Source organism: Lipotes vexillifer, unplaced genomic scaffold (assembly GCF_000442215.2).
Source record: "Lipotes vexillifer unplaced genomic scaffold, Lipotes_vexillifer_v1.1 scaffold554, whole genome shotgun sequence".
Classification (NCBI taxonomy): domain Eukaryota; kingdom Metazoa; phylum Chordata; class Mammalia; order Artiodactyla; family Lipotidae; genus Lipotes; species Lipotes vexillifer.
The window spans coordinates 325937-344933 of NW_006794635.1; the positions used below are offsets into that span (position 1 = coordinate 325937).

Here is an 18997-nt window from a genome sequence, read left to right on the forward strand (position 1 = left end):
GTGGAGAATGGCAAATTGATGATTTCAAGGGAGGTTTTGTGAAGCCCTAGATAGACTCAGTTCTTCTAATTCTAAAGAAAAAGTACAAAAGCTATGGCCTACAGGCACATGAAAAGATGCTCAGCATGGGGGACTTCCCTGATGGCACAGCGGTTAAGAATCCGCCTGCCAATACAGGGGACATGGGTTTGAGCCCTGGTCCTGGAAGATCCCACGTGCCACAGAGCAACTAAGCCCGTGCACCACAACTACTGAGCCTGCACTCTAGAGCCCATGAGCCACAACTACTGAACCTGAGAGCCACAACTACTGAAGCCCGCGTGCCTAGAGCCCATGCTCTGCAACAAGAGAAGCCGCTGCAGTGAGAAGCCCGCACACAGCAATGAAGAGTAGCCCCCACTCGCCACAAGTAGAGAAAGCCCGTGCACAGCAACAAAGACCCAATGCAGCCATAAATAAATAAATAAATTTATTTTTTAAAAAAAAGCTCAACATGGTTAATCATCAGAGAAATGCAAATCAAAACCACAGTGAGATATCACCTCACACCTAAGAATGGGTATCATCAAAAAGACCACAAATAACAAATGTTAGCAAAAATGTGAGAAAAGGGAAACCTCGTGCACTGTTGGTGAGAATGTAACTTGATGCAGCCACTGTGGAAAACAGTATGGAGGTTCCTCAAAAAACTAAAAATGGAGCTACCATATGATCCAGCAATATCACTCCTGGGTATACATCTGAAGAAAATGAAAACACTAATTCGAAAAGATACATGTACCCCAATGTTCATAGCAGCATTATTGAACTAGGCAAGATATGGAAGTAGGCAAGATATGGATGCAGCCTAAGTATTATCAACAGATGACTGGATAAAGAAGACACGCGCACGCGCACACACACAATGGAATACTACTCAGCCATAAAAGGAATGAAGTTTTGCCATTTACAGCAACATGGATGGACTTGGAGGGCATTGTGCTAAGTGAAATAAGTCAGACAGAAAAAGACAAATACTGTATGTTATTATTTATATGTGGAACCTAAAACATAGACTAATGAATATAACAAAAAAGAAACAGACTCACAGATATAGAGCACAAACTTGTGGTTACCAGTGGGGAGAGGGAAGTGGGGAGGGGCAAGGTAGAGGTAGGGGAGTAAGACATATAAACTACTATGTATAAAATAAGCTACAAGGATATATTGTACAGCACAGGGACTATAGCCAACATTTTATAATAACTATAAATGGAGTATAATCTTTCAAAGTTGTGATTCACTGTTGTATGCCTGGAACTTCTGTAATGTAAATCAACTATACTCAGTTTTTTAAAACAATGCAAAAGCTATGAGAAAGCTTTTTTATTATTTGACAGATAATATAAATACCTAGTTTTTAAAAATTCAAAGATTACAAACGGGTATTCAGTAAGAAGGATGTGTACTCCCTAACCTAGTTTCCCAGTTCTCTCCATACGGGCATTCACCAATACCAGTTTCTTGCTTACCCACCTAGAGATATTCTTTGCATTTGTAAACAGATCACACACATTATATGCTGTTCTTTTCCTTGCTTTTTTCTTTAAACAATGTAGCTTACATTCCTTTAATATCAGTACATCCAGGGCTGGCTTATTTTTATTGTTTCATAGTATTCTGTTGTCTGGAGATTTTTTTAATCAGCTTTATTGAGGTATAATTACATACAGTACAATACAGTTCACCATATTTCAACATGTAATTTGATGAGTTTTGTCAAAGATGTCCAGGTCTCATCACCACCACTACGATTAGGATATCTAACAGTTTCTCTGTCTTTTTTTTTTTTTTAACCTTCATCTGTATTGCTCTCTTTTATTCTGCTTACTTTGGATTTGGTTTGAGCCTCCCTTTCTAGTTTCTTATAGGAGAGCCTTAGGTCATTGATTTGAAACATTTCTTCTTTTCGAATATAAACATTTCATGGTATAGATTGTTCTGCTTTAGCTACATCTCCCGAATTTGCTAGTAAGGCAGTCCTAAGGGTCACCCTGTTGGCTGACGTTCTCATAGGGATCACAGTCCTTCACTGTCCTGTTGTTTAGTTTCATAAAACCAGTGTTTTATATATCTTTCTTGTTTCCTGGTTGTTTTAACCCTATTGAAGAACATTTGCTTTCTTTCTAAATAATGATTAAATGAGTATCCTTATAGTTTCATGACTTCACAATTGTGCACAGGTATCTGTAGGATCAAGTTTTTAAATGGTAATACCCTTAAAAGGGGAAATATTGATAACAAGGCTTTGGAGACAGACCAGGATTAAGCTCTGTTTTTACCACTTTTCTTTTTTAATATAAATTTATTTATTTATTTTTATTTCTGGTGCGTCGGGTCTTCTTCGCTGCACGCAGGCTTTCTCTAGTTGCAGTGAGTGGGAGCTACTCTTGGTTGGGGTGCACAGGCTTCTCATTGTGGTGGCTTCTCTTGTTGCAGAGCACGGGCTCTAGGCACCTCGGCTTCAGTAGTTGTGACGTGCAGCCTCTAGAGCTCAGGCTTAGTAGCTGTGGTGCACGGGCTTAGTTGCTCCATGGCATGTGGGGTCTTCCTGGACCAGGGATCTAACCCATGTCCCCTGAATTGGCAGGCGGTTTCTTAACCACTGTGCCACCAGGGAAGTCCCTTTACCAATTTTAACCAGCTGTGTTCTAGTTAATATATCTTTTTTTAATACTGAAAAACTTTCAAACATACACAAAATAGAGGAAAGGTATGTTAAGTCCTATAGGCTCATCACCCAGGTTCAAGAGTCCTCAAGATATTGCCAAATTCGCTTCATTATCTTTCTTCCTTTTTGTATCTCAAGTCCCTCATCACAAATATGAGAGTACCTTACATCACAGCTCTTCTGAGCATTAAGTGAATTAATGCATGTAAAGTATGTCAAACTGTGCCTGTCAGATAGTGTGCTCTAGAAGCATTTGCTATTGTTAAATTATTGATTACAACTTCTCAACCACCAAGAGTAATAAATGTGTTGCTTGAGAATTTGGAGTGGTAAATCCTATTTCTGGTTATCCTGGGAAGCTTTATATATAAATAGTTCTATATTTTTGTTTTAATTTCTGATACAATAAATATTGATAGATATTACTCATATAAACAAAATTTCTTTGGGGTCCCCAGTAATTTTTAAAAAGTTAAAGAACTGAGAAGTAGTGCACTAAACTTAATTTCTAATAATGTACATTGTTTGTATCACAGCATATCTCTGAATTTCCTCATCTTTTTATCAGTCCTCAAATGTACCTGCTTCCTAAGTGTGCCACTTCTTTGTATGTTATGTGACTACCTCATGAGTCAGAGGATCAGTTTCACTAAGGATGGTTCTTTCTGAGATCTAATTTATCTTTGCTCTAAATGTCTAATCTTTAGCTATCTTTGCCCTAAATTACCAAAGGCTTTAGTCCACAATTGTATTAAACTATGGAGCTATGACTTAGTTCATTTTAGAACTCTTGTTCTTAGAAAAAATAAACTTTTGCAATTATCTTGCAGTTCACCTAATGTTGCCAAAAAATTTCATGTTGGACATTTGCGTTCTACCATCATAGGTAAGTGTCATTCGTTTCACAGAAAATACTGAGCATGCCTTTCGGGGCTGTATTTGGTGATACAGTCTAATGGTTTAAGGCTTAAGTAACAAAAGGACAAAAAACAAGGTGAAATTTATATGAGCTTAATGCTAATTAAATATCACCAAAAAAATGGAAAAAATTGGTTTAGAAATAGCAAAAAGAATTTGTTTCAAAACCAAAAGATTAACTCAGAAACCAGGTTTAACTGGTATGTATGTTTTGATTTTAACTTGTTAAAAATATGTATGCATATGAAGAAGAACTGAAAGATGTTGAAATGAAAATAGTTATATGGGATTGATAGTCATCCTCCCAATTTTTTTGTTCATATTTGTTATATAAAAGAAACTCAGTCTCAGTCATGTGAGTACTAACTGGAGTTTTCAAGACTGAAAATTGAAACAAGACTATCCTAATAAAGAGAAATTACTATAGTGTTGTACTTCTTGGCTGTAATGCTTCAGTGTATAATAGGCTTATGGTTTCCATTTACTTAAAGCATGACATTGTGTAGCAGCCCAATCTTAAAGCTGCAGTTAGAATTGTATAATATTAGAATTGGAAGGGATTTTGGAGTTTATCTCATGTAATCTGTCTTCCAGTATAGAAATCTGTCTTTTGCATGCTTACAAGAAAGTCATTTATTCCATACTGGAATACTTTAAAGACTTGGAGAAATCAGTATTTGTGGCATAGATTGTTACGGCACTAGTCAGCTCTCATTGTTACAAAGTTCTCAAGCAGCATTTTAAGAGAGGAAATGACAGGACTTGATGAAGAAGAATCTAAGAAATACAGTGTATAAGAAAAGCTGTTGTCTCACATGAGTAAGTCAAAAACATAGGGTTGAACATGATAGTTGTTTGACAGTTGTTAAGGGAAATATTTGAACCAGGAAGAGATAATTATTGAAACTTACCATGTTAAGTGTTTTCATGTATTATCTCAACTAGTTTCACAATAGCCCGGTTTATTAAGTACTGCTGATTATAGATGAGGAAACTCAGATACCAAAAGTAACTTTCCCGAAATCACACAGCTAGTAAGTATTGCAGCCAGGATTTGAAATTAGGCAATCTAATTCCAAAAGCCTAGGTTCAGACATTTAGTTGGACTTATAAGATACTAAGGTGCTAAGAAAAATAGGAGTACAGTCTGAGTACCAGCTGCAAAAGGTGAGTCCTGTTGCTGAGACCATATACCTTGGGAAAATCTAGAAGTAGGGAAACTGGAGAAGTAGCTGCAGTACTTTGTCAGCTGTGCATATTGGCGAGGGTTTATTTGCAGAAAACTAGATCCACTCCAGTAAAAGCAGGAAGGAATTTACTATGGGATATCGAATAGTTTGCAAAGTTGTTGGGAGTGCTGAAGAAGCTTTGGGTTAAGCTGACATAGATGACTCAAAACTATACCATAGAACTTGATCATCAAGAGAGCTTCTGCCTTTTCTGCGATCACTGCCACTGCCACAGTCAGGAAACTGCCACTACTCCTGCCATGCCTTCTAGAATTCAGACTAGCAAAAGAGGCCACCCATACCCTATCTTTCACTTCCCTTGGAGGTCAGATGACAGGACACTAGGACATCTAGTAGTGATGCCACTAAAAAACAAAGCCTCTGCTACTGTGCTTGTCAGAAAAAATGTAGCTCCCTTTCCACCTCATTTCTGCCTTCTAGATCACATACAAAGTGTATCAAATTGCCCAAACCTAAATGACTTCTGGAACCCTAACTGCCAGAGATTCTGGGGAGTGTTATTTTTAGCTTTCCAGCCTCTGCAGTATGTGAGGGCACACTAGAAGGAGAGTGGAATAGAGGTCAAATGTCAAACCAGCATCAGCACTACAGGTAGGTGGAGGCCTTGGACTGCTGCTATGTGCTGTTAGTTAGGGAGCAACATGAGAGTATGGACTTCATGATGGAAAGAAGGTGGAATGGGATACTTAGAAAAACAAAAATCGGTATGGCTAGGTTCTTTAGGACATAGCCAAATTATGTATTTCTTTTTTAACTACTGAGATTCTGTTATTTTCTGTCCTTGGAATTGACTTGGAATCGCAATTACTTGAACATGTGTTCCTAACCCTCATTAATGTTGTTGAAAATTGTGAGGTTCTTTAGAATAACTACCTCCTCCAAAATAATTCATTACTCCCTTTCCATAACGTAGATGAAAACACAATAATGAATGTTTTAGTAAAAAGAAATTGTTAGTAAATTTTGCCAAAAGAATTTTCTGTGTTATGCTTTGATATTAGGGAAGCACATGGTTCTTATACCAAAATGGATAATGAGAAACTGTGTATTTTATTGATTTACTAGGAAATTTTATAGCAAATCTCAAAGAAGCTTTAGGACATCAAGTAACAAGAATAAATTATCTTGGGGATTGGGGCATGCAGTTCGGTAAGTAAATCTGAGGCTTTATTTTTCATATCGTTAAGTTTAATTTCTTTTCATAGCTCATTACTTAATCACCTGGACAGAATACAGGCAGAATTCCATTGGATGAAGTAGTGCCTCCTACCTGTTTTTTTCCCCTAATGGCTCTTTTGCATAAATCTTATATATTACTTATTAGAGTAATTCTCACCATGCAAGTAAGTTTTCGGGAAGGAAGCTTCATACAATCAGAACAAGACCTGATAAATACAGACTTTTTTGGTTTTATTAAAGAAAAGTAGCTTACATTGGTTAGTTAAATGTAGAAGTGAGTATTAGGGAAAAAGTAAGCCTAGGTATACACCCTTCTCAACCACAGCCCTGCCATTTTTAAAACTAGTGAAGTCCAGCCTCCCTGGTCCATCCTACATGAAATGTCGTACCCTGGGCCAGTGGTGTAAAGGAAGAAAAAACTGGGATACTTTGGCTTCCCCTTAAATTGTACAAGTGGCAGAGGGGGGCGGTGAGGGTGAGGGTCAAAAAGAAAAGAGAGAAAGAGAAGAGTGAGACCCAAACAGTTCAGTGCCACAGATTATCTCTAATGTCATGAGTTTACTCAGAACCATTCGTAGCTCATATACTGCAGTAATCAGGGTGTGGAAGGACAGGATAAATGAAGTTGCTATGGTAGTGAAGGACTGGTAGCATGTGAAATGTGAACTTTTTATTAAAATCTCTGGCAGCTACCAGGTGCATTTTAAGATTCAGCCCTAGTGTTACCTCTGAAAAGCATTCTCTGACAGCCAGACACACCCTTGCCCACTTTCTCACATCACCAAGTTCCTAGTACCCAGCTCTACCCAAATAGGCTTCTCTCTTACTGAATTCTTTCGTGTGCTTCTCTCTGCTAGGTGAAATGTTCCATGAAAGCATGGGCTGTGTCTTACTTATTTTTGTATCCATAGTGCTTGGCACTTAAGAGGCACTCCGAATGATGAATGAATCTGTCTTGGGAAGTATTTCACAATACTACTCCAAAAGAAAGGCTGAGTAACATTTTAAAGCTTCTATAAAGTGCAGTGTGCACTGCCAGTTCTGAAGTTCACTGATACTATTATGTTCCATATCTAGTGAAATAAAATCAGTTTCCGGAAGACAGATTTATCATGACCCTCTCTTATGAATATTATCCTTTCAATTAATCAGAATCCTTTTTAGACCCTAAAAAGGGTACAACTTGAAACTAACAGTGCCCTTACTATTCACTGTGGAGGAACAGAAAACTTGCCCTGCATTTTATAAACCCACCTGCAGTTCACAGTGGGTACTGAGAGGTTTGGGCTATAGGCTGAACAGTCAGATTTAATAGATGGCATCCTCTTTATATCAGTTTGGCCTCTTCAGGCATTTCACAGCCATTAGCAAATATGTGATTTGATATTCATTACATTTTAGCTGCAGGATTTTATTATAGTGGTTTTTTCCTAAAGGACTACTATGGTTAATGATCTGTCAACATTTCCATTATAACCATCATTGTTGAAGAGTTTTAATTTTGGCTGTTCAGCTATCCCCTATTAAAAGTTGGCAGACAGTTCCTAAGTACAGAATTAGTTTCTGAAAATGTATTAGGTTGAATGTTAAATGGAATTGGCCTTTACTTTTCCTATTTCTGTTTTTTAGAACACTCTTTCTCCACACCCTACTCCAAGACACTCTTTCTCCACCCTACTCCAAGACCCTGAATCATAATCACATTTGGTTTTGCTTGAAAGTGAATAGTGCTGGTATATATGTCTTAGTCATCCTTCTATTTCCTGTCTAAGCCCCAAAGATTGTCTACCCTGTGTTTAGTAACATCCCACTTTCTGCTGAGCCTACATAGAAAAATGTACATCAACAAGGCCCAGTGGCAATTGCTCCTTTAGATCTGAAGCTAGGGTAACTGATACAGTTGTAGAAACAGGTTAGTTTTTAAAGTAATTGCACTACCTGTAATTACTCTTGGCCCAGGCCTCATCTATCCTTTCATCCAAAATTGTGGTCATCTTTTAGCAAAATATCTTAAGAGTATAAATATTCACAGTCCATACTAAGAATTTTCATTGTATCTTAACGAATCTCAATTATTATTTTTTTAAAAAAGGTTGAAATTAATACCTTCCCTGAACTCTGAACTTATCATCAAAGACTAAAAGAAAAAAAAAATTGGCAAATAAAAGACAATCAAAGCAGATCAGCCAGATCAAAGCATTATGTCTCTTGGTCACCTTGAATGGGAGAAGTAATCAGGGCTGTTGCAAGTTTTATCTTCAGTTATTTAAGAACTAATATTGTAACACTAAGCTAATCCTACCTTGTTTTATTTTCACACCTACCAGTTTAAAAAGTAAGTTTTGAAAACACTTCCCATCAGTTTCTTTTCACAAATTTTGAGTGTCTAGCGCCTGGCATCACGATGTCCTTCCACAGAGTAGCTGCTCAATAAATGCTTGTTTTATTAGTGTCTTGTAGGGAGGTGTTGGGCACCGTTAGCATAAAGATAACTTAGTCCCAGGCTCTTCCTTGGATGAGCTCATAGTCTTTTGGTTTCTGTGGAACTAATTTCAGTGAGCTCTTCAATATATTGAATTTATGATTCAATATATTGAATTTGACTTGTGTCAGTTTATGAGGTAGCAGAACGTGATAGTGTGTGTTTTGCAATATTTTCAGGATGCATAATTATGAGAGGTTAATCTTTTTATAGAACTATACCTGTTCCCTGCCGTGACTGTTCTCTACTGTTCGATTGTATAATCTTTTCATTTATGGATTACTGTTCTAGGTCTTTTGGGAACTGGCTTCCAGCTGTTTGGCTATGAAGAAAAACTCCAGTCCAATCCTTTACAGCATCTCTTTGAAGTAAGTTGGCAAGAAACAATGTTCGAAAATGCTTCAGCTTCTTTTTTCAGAGTACAGTGCAGCTTCGTAACATATTTTTAATCCCAGAGGTTTAAAAAAAAAACAAACCAAAAAACTGTTCCTTAAAACAAGGACCCAAAACAATTGAAATTGTTGCTTATATTTTACTAGGGAGTTCCTTTCATTTTCAAATCCAGGTGTTTCTTTTATTAGTATTTTAGTTGATTTGGGACAGTATTTCTCCACGTATAGAAACTTCTTAGCATAAACACACAGAATAACATATTCAGCATAGAACTCTCTCAGTTTTTATTAGTTATGTACTGCAGTTTTCTTCATGGTAATAAGTATAATTCATTTAGCCTTGAGAAGACATGAGTGTATACTTTTTTGCTCTTGTTCTGATGTGGGGGAAGGCACACGTGTTTCTCTGAGTTTGTGTGCACTTTTTTCATTTTTCTTTAAGCTCCTTTTCCTGCCTTTTGCCCAATGTGAACTTCTTTCTGTTCTACCTCATTTAGTCTGTTGGATACTCTGCTTTTCTGTCTTCAGTTCTTCCTGGAGTTCATTAATAAAGACCTTCCTGTCCAATTAATCTCAAGAGATGTGTTTCCTTTTCATTGTCCCAGTTGTTATCTCTGCTGCTTCTGGGCCTGACAAGAAGGAACACAGATACTGTGTCAGCCACGCTGGTGACATACCGGGGATGGGACTAAGAATGTGTATGAGGAAGAGCACTTGCCAAACAGTGTTTTAACTTCTCTAGCCAGAGCCACAGAGAGCACTTCATCGTTTTCCTTTTTGTTAAATTGTTTTTCTCCTGCAGCTGGCTTTGTATCAATAGCTAAATTAACAAAACACGTTCTGATTCTTAAAGACTTTTAAAGGTGTGTGATTTCCTCCTGAGTCTTTGCCTTCACTCTCACTGTAAATGCCTACATTTTGATTTATACTATGAACCAAAAGATTTTTTTTTCTCTTTCCCATTAAGAGTTTTACTGATAGTCAAGAGTTTAAAAATTAATAATTCTTTACGGTCGTCTATAAAGCCTGCCACCTTAGTGCCTGGAATTTTTACGGTATTATTTTTTAAAACTTTGAATAATCGTAAGTATTTTTTACCACGAGGTTAGTGAACCTTTCGTCAGATCCAGGCCCCAGAGATAACCCACAGTGCAGGAAATACAAATACCCACTTGGAGACCTTCTGCCGTTGAGAGAACATTTTTAAGAATTTAGAGTACAGTTTGACATATGAGAGTTATCACTCTAATCTTTCACCCACCCAACCTCAGAAGTTTTTAATTTAATCCTGTAAATAGTAAATCTTTGTTGCCCATAATGTTTTAAATATTTTAGTAAAATTTGTTCTTAAACTCCATAGAAACCTAAACATGCGTCTCTTTCTCTGCAGTTTAATACAGTGTCCTGCCACTTGAGACTCATAAGTGGGAAATCACACATCTCTGTTAGAGGTTGTTAATTGATGGACACACAAAAGGAAGGAACAAGGGCAGGGGGTACTTTTATGAATAACTAGAAACTCAAGGCACAGTGGTGTTGCTTTCATTCAGTGTTTTTTTGCCTAGTAGCTTCATAGTTGAGCAGTATTTATAGACAAAAGAGGGCAAGTCAAATACACCCACCTTGCTGTTTGTAATAGAAGATAGAAATCCATTTAGAGTACTTCTCTGCTCTCTTCCTCCTTCCTTTGCAGGATGGAGAAAATGCAGAGCCTAAAGTGGCAGCCTCTAGATTATTTATTATTATTTTTTTTTGCGGTACGCGGGCCTCTCACTGTTGTGGCCTCTCCCGTTGCAGAGCAGAGGCTCCGGACGTGCAGGCTCAGCGGCCACGGCTCACGGGCCCAGCCGCTCCGCGGCATGTGGGATCCTCCCGGACCGGGGCACGAACCTGTGTCCCCTGCATCGGCTCTCAACCACTGCGCCACCCGGGAAGCCCCAGCCTCTAGGTTATTTTATCTTTGTGCTAATTTTTGCAGACCCAGGTGCATTTTAAAATTACAGCTGTCACTGTAGATTACTTTCAACAACAACGTTTAGTATAAATGAGGAATTTTTTCCTCTTTTTTTTTTTGGAGCATTAAGCAAATATTAATAAATGATTTTACCCTGTTCCTAAACAGAAAACCTGAACCTTGGTCGAACCCATTTTTTTCCTTCTCAAGTTATACTTGGAGCTCTTTGAGAGGGAAGGACCTGTCTTCCTGATCTTTTATCTGCAACCTCACACACTGTGCCTTGCAGTAAATGCTTGAATGAATTTGCCTCTTCCATTTAAGTTGTGGCATAAAGAAACCTATTGTATAGCTCCAAGGAAGGGCTAACTATCATAGGACACCCTATTTATCATTGGTCAAAAATCTAACTTATTTTATTATGCAGTTTACTGATGAAGAACCCAAGGGCCAGACCCAAGGTTCCAACACAGGCAGTTTGGCTCCGGAGTGTTCTGTGCACTGCACTGCACCGCCCCCGGCTGGCATTATGGAATGCCTTTCTGAGCCATTCATTTCCACTGGTTGTAATTACTTACAAAGCATTTTCCTTTCTTTCATCCTTGAAGTGGTGTACCAAGGGCACAATTAGTAGTTTAGTTTTGGCAGTTTCAACCTTCTGGTGTATTTGTTTTGAATTTGGCTTTGGCCATCCAGGAGCAGATTTCATGGCCTACATCCGTCTAAATTGCACCATGATCAGTATCCCCCCAGTTCTAGTTTCTTGGCCAGGTTAGAAATGATATTATATGGTAGCTTTAGCATTTCTTTTCTGTGACGAAAACACACCTACAGTCGTTTCCCTGCTGCACTTTCACGTTTGTGCTATGCTTTATTACTGGTGTTTCTCTGTACCTGTAGTCATTCTTTTTTTCCCAGGACATCTGGCCATGCTGTGCATAGACCTAGGACTTTTGTTAGCCAACATTTGAAACCTTTCCTTTAGTTGTTCTAATTTGTTGTCACAAAATGGGAAGTGGTTTTTAATAGTTCCTCCCCCCTGAATCGGCCGATGAGTTAAATAATATATTTGCTGTAAAATTCACACTATTGATTCAAAGAAAACATTTGTAGTAAGTTTTGGAATACTTATCAAAAAGGCTTTCCACTTGTATCTAAAAGTAATTTCTTATGATAAGTTAGTAAGTGTTAAATCTAAATCATGGGCATATGGGAGTAATCATTTACTCATATCTGTCTTAATAATTTTTAAAAGTAATTTCTCAGGGTTCCTCCTAGATTTAAACTACTTGAATGGACCTTGATAACACTGTGCCTTTAAGAACGTATAACCCAGCCACTTTTTCTGCTTTTGGTTTTTTGTTTTGGGGTTCTTTTTGCCCTAGAAGGTTTTAGAACTTGACTTATTGGTGTTGCATATTAATTTGGATTTTGCGAACTATAGAATTCCTCTGAAATACAAGCAGCCTCTCATAAGAGGTAAATATCATGCCAATAAAATATGCATTAGTCCTGTACCGTAGCACTGGCAGTTTTAAAGTTTCAAAATGACCCCTATAGTATTTCATTATTTTTACCCTGCCCCTTTCTGAAAGGATTTGAGGTAATCACAGTGATGGGCGTTTAATGAAAAAGACATAGAAAGTCAGAGATGATGTATTACTAGGTAATATTAGATAACAGACTTCACCCTGAGTTTCCCTATATCAGTAGCAAAAAAAAAGTAATAAAAAGAAAATAGGGCAGGACCAAAGCAACCAACCTGATGAGTGATAATGTTTACTTCTGTTTTTTAAAATGTGGAGGAAGTGTCTATTTGTCAGGAGACCATGTGTTTTCTGGCTTTCGAATATCAAAGCAACTTCTCAAAGTAATTCAAGACTAAATTGATTCTAGACATATGTAGGATTATTTATGCAGTTAAAAATTCTTATTTTTTAAAAAATTGAATTCAAAAGTTATTTGTTGGTTTAGGTCACTTTACTTTTTTCAGGAAAAATGACTTATGTTTGGTGTGGATTTTACTCATTATAACACTTACCTACAAGAAATAGCTTTTAAATTCTAAACCAAGATTGGAACGCAGCCATCACTTTTGAGAGCGGTGGGACTCAGCTTAAGTCAATGTTAGGGATTTCCCACCTCCCAGGTCACACAGAGGCTCTTATGTGCATCCCAGGGTGGCCATGGAGGCCTTTTCTTGGCTTCAGTCCACATTGGTCTTGACTCACAGGCCTGGTACCCAAGCCTCTGCTTGTTTGACAGACTTCACCTGGAGGTCTTGCTGTGGCCCAGTTCCACAGGCCCAGAGACCAGTCTCCCTGTGTGGGGACACTGAACCATTGCCCTCTGAGGGCCTGCTGCACCTGATGGGCTGCTCAGCTTCTACTGTTCCCGGGAGTGTTTCCCTCAGCTCCTCCTCTGTCTAGGCAGCTCTCCTTTTCTCTCTCCCTGCAGCTTCTCCGCCTCACCATTGCTCTTGACCATCTTCCACAAAGCCACGTGCCTTTCTCCCTTACCCCTACTCCCCTGGGACAGCACTACAGTGTCCCATTGTCCTCTGAGTGTTCTTAGAGCAAGGATGGAAATACCAAGCAAGGCCAGAATACATGTTAAGAGCTCAATCATTATCTCACCCTACTGAAATGTATGAAAAACACTTTCTTTAGCATGAGGAAAGTATTAGGCACGAGTGCGTGGTAATCTACCAGTTAGTAATTATCACCCTTGGATAAAGGTGTAAGATATCATGGATGTTATTGTGTACGTACAGAGGATAAAAATAGGAGATTCCAAACATTAAAAGAAGATGAAGGGATGGTAAAATGCTGTTTATATGCTGCTAATGATGTACTAATGTGAAATTTGGTAATTAATTACTTCAAATGAGTTATTTTTTTACCTAGGAAGTTTTGACTTTATTAGCTGTTTGATGTATTGATGTATTAAATTATAATTATATTAATTTGAATTTCTTTAATATTTCATTTAACATCAGGAATTGGTCTCAACCAGAGAAATTTCCAATCAATACATGAAACATGAAACTAAAAATGAGCTTGTTTGAATTATAATCATGAATTTGATACATGTTATTTTCTTAAAAATGAGATCAAAATTAAATGCATTCTAAGAGGACAAATAAATATTCAGATAAAAGGGTCTTTAGTGTCCAAGTTATGCTAACCATCCTTAGCAGTTACTCTCAGTTTTAAAGACAAAAATAAACAGGGATGGGGTTAGAGCCCTGCACCAAGGAATTCAGCTGTGCCTATGTGGCTAATGGTATTCTAGAATCAAATTTAGTAAGACTAAGAGGGAGTGAGAGCATTTTCTGCTACTTTTTCACACTTATTTCTTTACATTTGGGCAGATCATCCTGAGAGCTGATTATAATTAATTAAATTAGAAATAAAATGTCATGTTTTTTGGCAATCACTACATCTAGAATTAGTGTAAAGGAAGGATTAATATTCATTTCAGGAAGTCTCAGACATTTAGTTTACTCGCTAACAAATACAACTGGCTTTTGCGTTCTAGTAACTAAAAAGAAAAATTGTGTTTTCATCCTCAAAAACACTTTTCTTCAGCCACACTCTTATTTCTCATATCCAAATTTAAAATTTCCTTTTTATTCCCTTTGAGTCTGGATCTAACCCCAAAAGGGAGCTGTCTTCAGAATGCATACTTTCCAAGGGTAGAGGGTTCATGGTAACTGTAGATTAAAAACTGTCTATAATGTCAGAAATGCAGAGTATAAAATTTACTTTGTGAAGGAAAATGCATTTCTTTTCTAAAACGTTGATGAATGTTAACAATTAGTTTTATATAGTGCGTTTACAAGCAGATTCTTTTTTTTTTTTTTTTTTAACATTTTTTTTGGGGTATATTTGCTTTACAATGGTGTGTTAGTTTCTGCTTTATAACAGAGTGAGTCAGTTATACATATATATATGTTCCCATATCTCTTTTTGATGATAGCCATTTTGACTGGTGTGAGATGATATCTCATTGTAGTTTTGATTTGCATTTCTCTAATAATTAGTGATGTTGGACGTCTTTTCATGTGCCTCTTGGCCATCTGTATGTCTTCTTTGGAGAAATGTCTATTTAGGTTTTCTGCCCATTTTTTTTTTTTTTTATGAGTAGTTTGTTTTGATATTGAGTTGTATGAGCTGTTTATATATTTTGGATATTAACCCCTTGTTGCGCTCACTGTTTGCAAATATTTTCTCCCATTCCGTAGGTTGTCTTTTTGTTTTGTTAATGGTTTCCTTGGCTGTACATAAGTTGTGATTTTAAAAGGTACATTTTATAGCTAAAGAAACTTGTTGCACTTCTGACAACTGGTATGGACTTCCTGGCCTTTTCTGTCTTTAAAACAGGGTACGTGATTCATTTGCTTTTCAATTTTATGTCTCAGTGACAAACTCTAGGACAATTGAGAAATTCTACTCTTTATCCTGTTGCATTAGATTTAGGTAGTGCTACAAATTTTATTTTTTCTTTGTTTTTTTTTTTTATATTCTATGAGATTTTGAGAGAGGCTGGTTCAGAGTAAATGAGAGACAAAAACAAGACAAAACAAGCAAACGAAAAAGAAACTTGAAACTAAAGGTGGATTTCTTTCTTTTTAAAACTGAAAACCACAACAAAACTCTCCATTAAGAGAATGAGATATTGTGGACCTAAGGAGAAAAGTGGGAAACAGGACATGCAGTTGTGAAAACTAGTCTTCTCATTTTAATAAAATAGAGCATTCTTCAAATTAATTCTATTCATATCTTTTATGAGCCACATAAAGGCCATACTTCCATTCATTTATTAATTATTAATTTATCAAATCATTCATTTATTTATCTGAAAGCATTCATCTGCAAGAAGCAAGGTATTGTGGGTTATGCACGTAGTGCTGTGGAGTATTTAAAGATTATTATGACATTGACTTTGCGCTTATAGAATTTGTCGTATACTGGAGAGACAACAGGTTGTCACAGCTAAGTAAATACTGATGTGGAGAAATTTTTATTTTATTAGCAGCTGGTATAAAACTTCATTTTATGAAGGAACTCCGGCCACCCATGCCTCCCAATGATGTTTTGATGATAATTTGATAAGGAGTCTTTTTTTTTTTTGCGTTACGCGGGCCTCTCCCTGTTGTGGCCTCTCCCGTTGCGGAGCAGAGGCTCGGGACGCGCAGGCTCAGCGGCCATGGCTCACGGGCCCAGCTGCTCCGCGGCATGTGGGATCTTCCCGGACCGGGGCACGAACCCGTGTCCCACTGCATCGGCAGGCGGACTCTCAACCACTGCGCCACCAGGGAAGCCCCAGCCTCACGGTTTTTATCACAGCATCCCTCGCCCAGAGCAGCAGAGCTCTGCTGTAGCATTATAATGCCCCACAGTGGAAAAACTTGCCTCTTTCGCACCCTCCATTTTGTAGGAAAACAGAAAACAACCTGGGGAGAAGTGTCTGGCCTAATAACGATGGAGTTAATGCTGAGCTGAGGGTCACAGCTTTCTGCTTTGCCCCAGGCCAGCAGCCCTCCTGTGGTCATTAATCCTCGGCAAGTGCTTAAGTGGAGGCCAGGAATCAGTTCCTCTGGCCTCACTAGACCCACCACGAAACTAGTACGGTGGGCCCAGTGTTTTACCCCTGGAGTCAGTGTTTGCCCGGACGCTGGGCCGAGTGACTGCCAAAGGCCTGTGTCTGCTCAAAGTTTTGTGACCTCCGTGGGCCTGCGTCTGCCACAGGCCTGCATCCACCAGGGGCCTGTGTCTGCCTGAGCCTTTGCTATAGGTTCTGTGACTGCCGTGGGCCTCTGTCCACTGAGGGCTCTGGACCTGCCATGGTGAAGCCCAGAAACCTGTAGGGAGAGAGGCAGAAGGAATTACTAACAGCAGTATTACCAGGTATTGCTTTCCTAAGGGCAAAAGAATTTTCAAAGGAATTTAAAAAAAAAAAAAGAACTTTGGGAAGATTATCACAATTGTCCCATTGTGAAATGCTTCAGCAAGAAGCGAGAAGGACACATTTTATCTCTTGAAAAATCAGTTCTTTGAGGACCTTCTAAAAGAACTGGGTTGACTGGGTCTCATGGGCTGAACTGTGCCCTCCAAAAATTCCTGTGTTGAAGCCCTAACCCCTATGACCTCAGAATGTGACTGTATTTGGAGATAGGGTCTTTAAAAGGTGATTAAGTTAAAATGAAGCCATTAGAATGGGCCCTAATCCACCATGACTGGTGTCCTTATAAGAGGAGGAAATTTGGACACACAGGCACAGAGGGAAGACCATGTGAGGACACAGGGAGAAGGCAGCCATCTGTAAGCCAGAGAGAGAGGCCTCAGAAGACACTAACCTTGCCCCGACACCTTGATCTTGGACTTTTAGATTTTAGAACAGTGAGACAATAAACTTCTATTGTTTAAGCCACCCAGTCTGTGGCCCTTGTTCTGGCAGCCTCAGCAAACGAATACACTAGGCTACAGTAGATGAATGTTTAGGCCTGGTTTGTTTGTTGCTTTGTTTCCCTGACACCTGTCATATAACTCTCAATGAGAAAATGTTCACCATAGTCTCATAACGAACGACTCCATAAACCTAGTGGGTTAAAAACCCAGCAATCACTTATTTTACTCACAATTCTGTAATTTGGGCAGGGCTCGGTGGGGACACCTTGTCTCTCCTCCATGCAGCGCCAGCTGGGCTGACCCGATTAGGGTGTAGTATTAGTTATCTCTTGCTGCCTAACAGTTTACCCCAACATTTAGTAGCTTAAGAAGACATGTATAGGGGCTTCCCAGGTGGCGCAGTGGTTAAGAATCCGCTTGCCAATGCAGGGGACACGGGTTCGAGCCCTGGTCTGGGAAGATCCCACATGCCACGGAGCAGCTAAGCCCGTGCGCCACAACTACTGAGCCTGCGCTCTAGAGCCTGCGAGCCACAACTACTGAAGCCCGTGCACCTAGAGCACATGCTCCTCAACAGGAGAAGCCATTGCAGTGAGAGGCCCGCGCACCTCAATGAAGAGTAGCCCCTGCTGGACGCAACTAGAGAAAGCCGCGTGCAGCAACGAAGACCCAACACCGCCAAAAAGAAATAAATTAAAAAGAAATAAATTTTTTAAAGGGAGAAGACATGTATAACCTCACATAGTTTCTGTGGGTCAAAAATCTGGGCGAAGTCTAGCCGGGTGCCTCCTTTAGCCGGGTGCCTCTGGCTTCAGGTGCCTCATGAGATTGCAGTCAAGCTGCTGGCTGCATTTGGGTTCTCTTCCGAAGGCCTGGCTGGTGAGGAATCTGTTTCCAAGCTCACTCACGTGGCTGACATCAGGTCTTAGTCTCTCACCACATGGGTCTTTCTACAGGACTGCCTCAAAACATGGCAGCTGGCTTCCCCCAGGGCAAGGAATGCAAGAAAGAGAGAGTGTGGGAGAGTATCCAAGACAGAAGCCACAGTCTTTTTATAATCTAATCTTGGGAGTGCCATCCTATCGCTTCTGCTGGAATGGAAGCTAGGTGCTCGGTCTCGTCTACATTAAGGGGGAGGAGTTGACACATGGGTAAGAATACCACTGCCGGGTTCCATCTTAGATGCTCCCCACCACAAGGATTGACTTTCAAGATGGCTCTCTCACATGACTGGCAAGTTGGTACTGGGTGTTGGCTGGAAGCTGAGCTGGGGCTGTGGGCTGGGAATCATGGTTCTTCTCCATGGGCTGCTCGAACTTCCTCACAGCATGATAGCTGGGTTCCCAGAACAAGTGTCCCAAGAGAGTAAGGCAAGAGTACATTACATTTGTATGACTTGGCCTCTGAAGTCTCAGAGCTTCGCTTCTCCCACACTCTGTCGGCTGAAGCAGTAACAAAGGCCCACTCAGGTTCAAGGCTAAGGGTCATAAACTCCACCTACCGATGCAAGAGTGGCAAGGATCTAGAAATGCACGTGGGACAGGAGCTACTGTTGTGACTTATCTTTGGAAAATACCTCCTGCTACAATGGAGCTTGGTATTAAGTAGAGAAGAGGCTGAGTCTGTAGCTGATGAAACTAAACTCAAGCTGGATATCTAGGAAGAAAAGTAAGTGCTCATAATTCAGGACCTGAGGTTC

At 39.3% G+C, this 18997-nt stretch overlaps 1 protein-coding gene across 1 annotated transcript in view; it reads left to right on the forward strand.

The window, feature by feature from the left end:
* Nucleotides 1-18997, forward strand: part of RARS2 (arginyl-tRNA synthetase 2, mitochondrial) — a 90362-nt gene that overhangs the window by 48471 nt on the left and 22894 nt on the right. The window contains exons 6-8 of the mRNA XM_007467305.1: nt 3541-3596; nt 5944-6027; nt 8831-8907. Coding sequence (XP_007467367.1) covers nt 3541-3596; nt 5944-6027; nt 8831-8907 — 217 coding nt within the window. The remainder of the gene's footprint in view (nt 1-3540; nt 3597-5943; nt 6028-8830; nt 8908-18997) is intronic.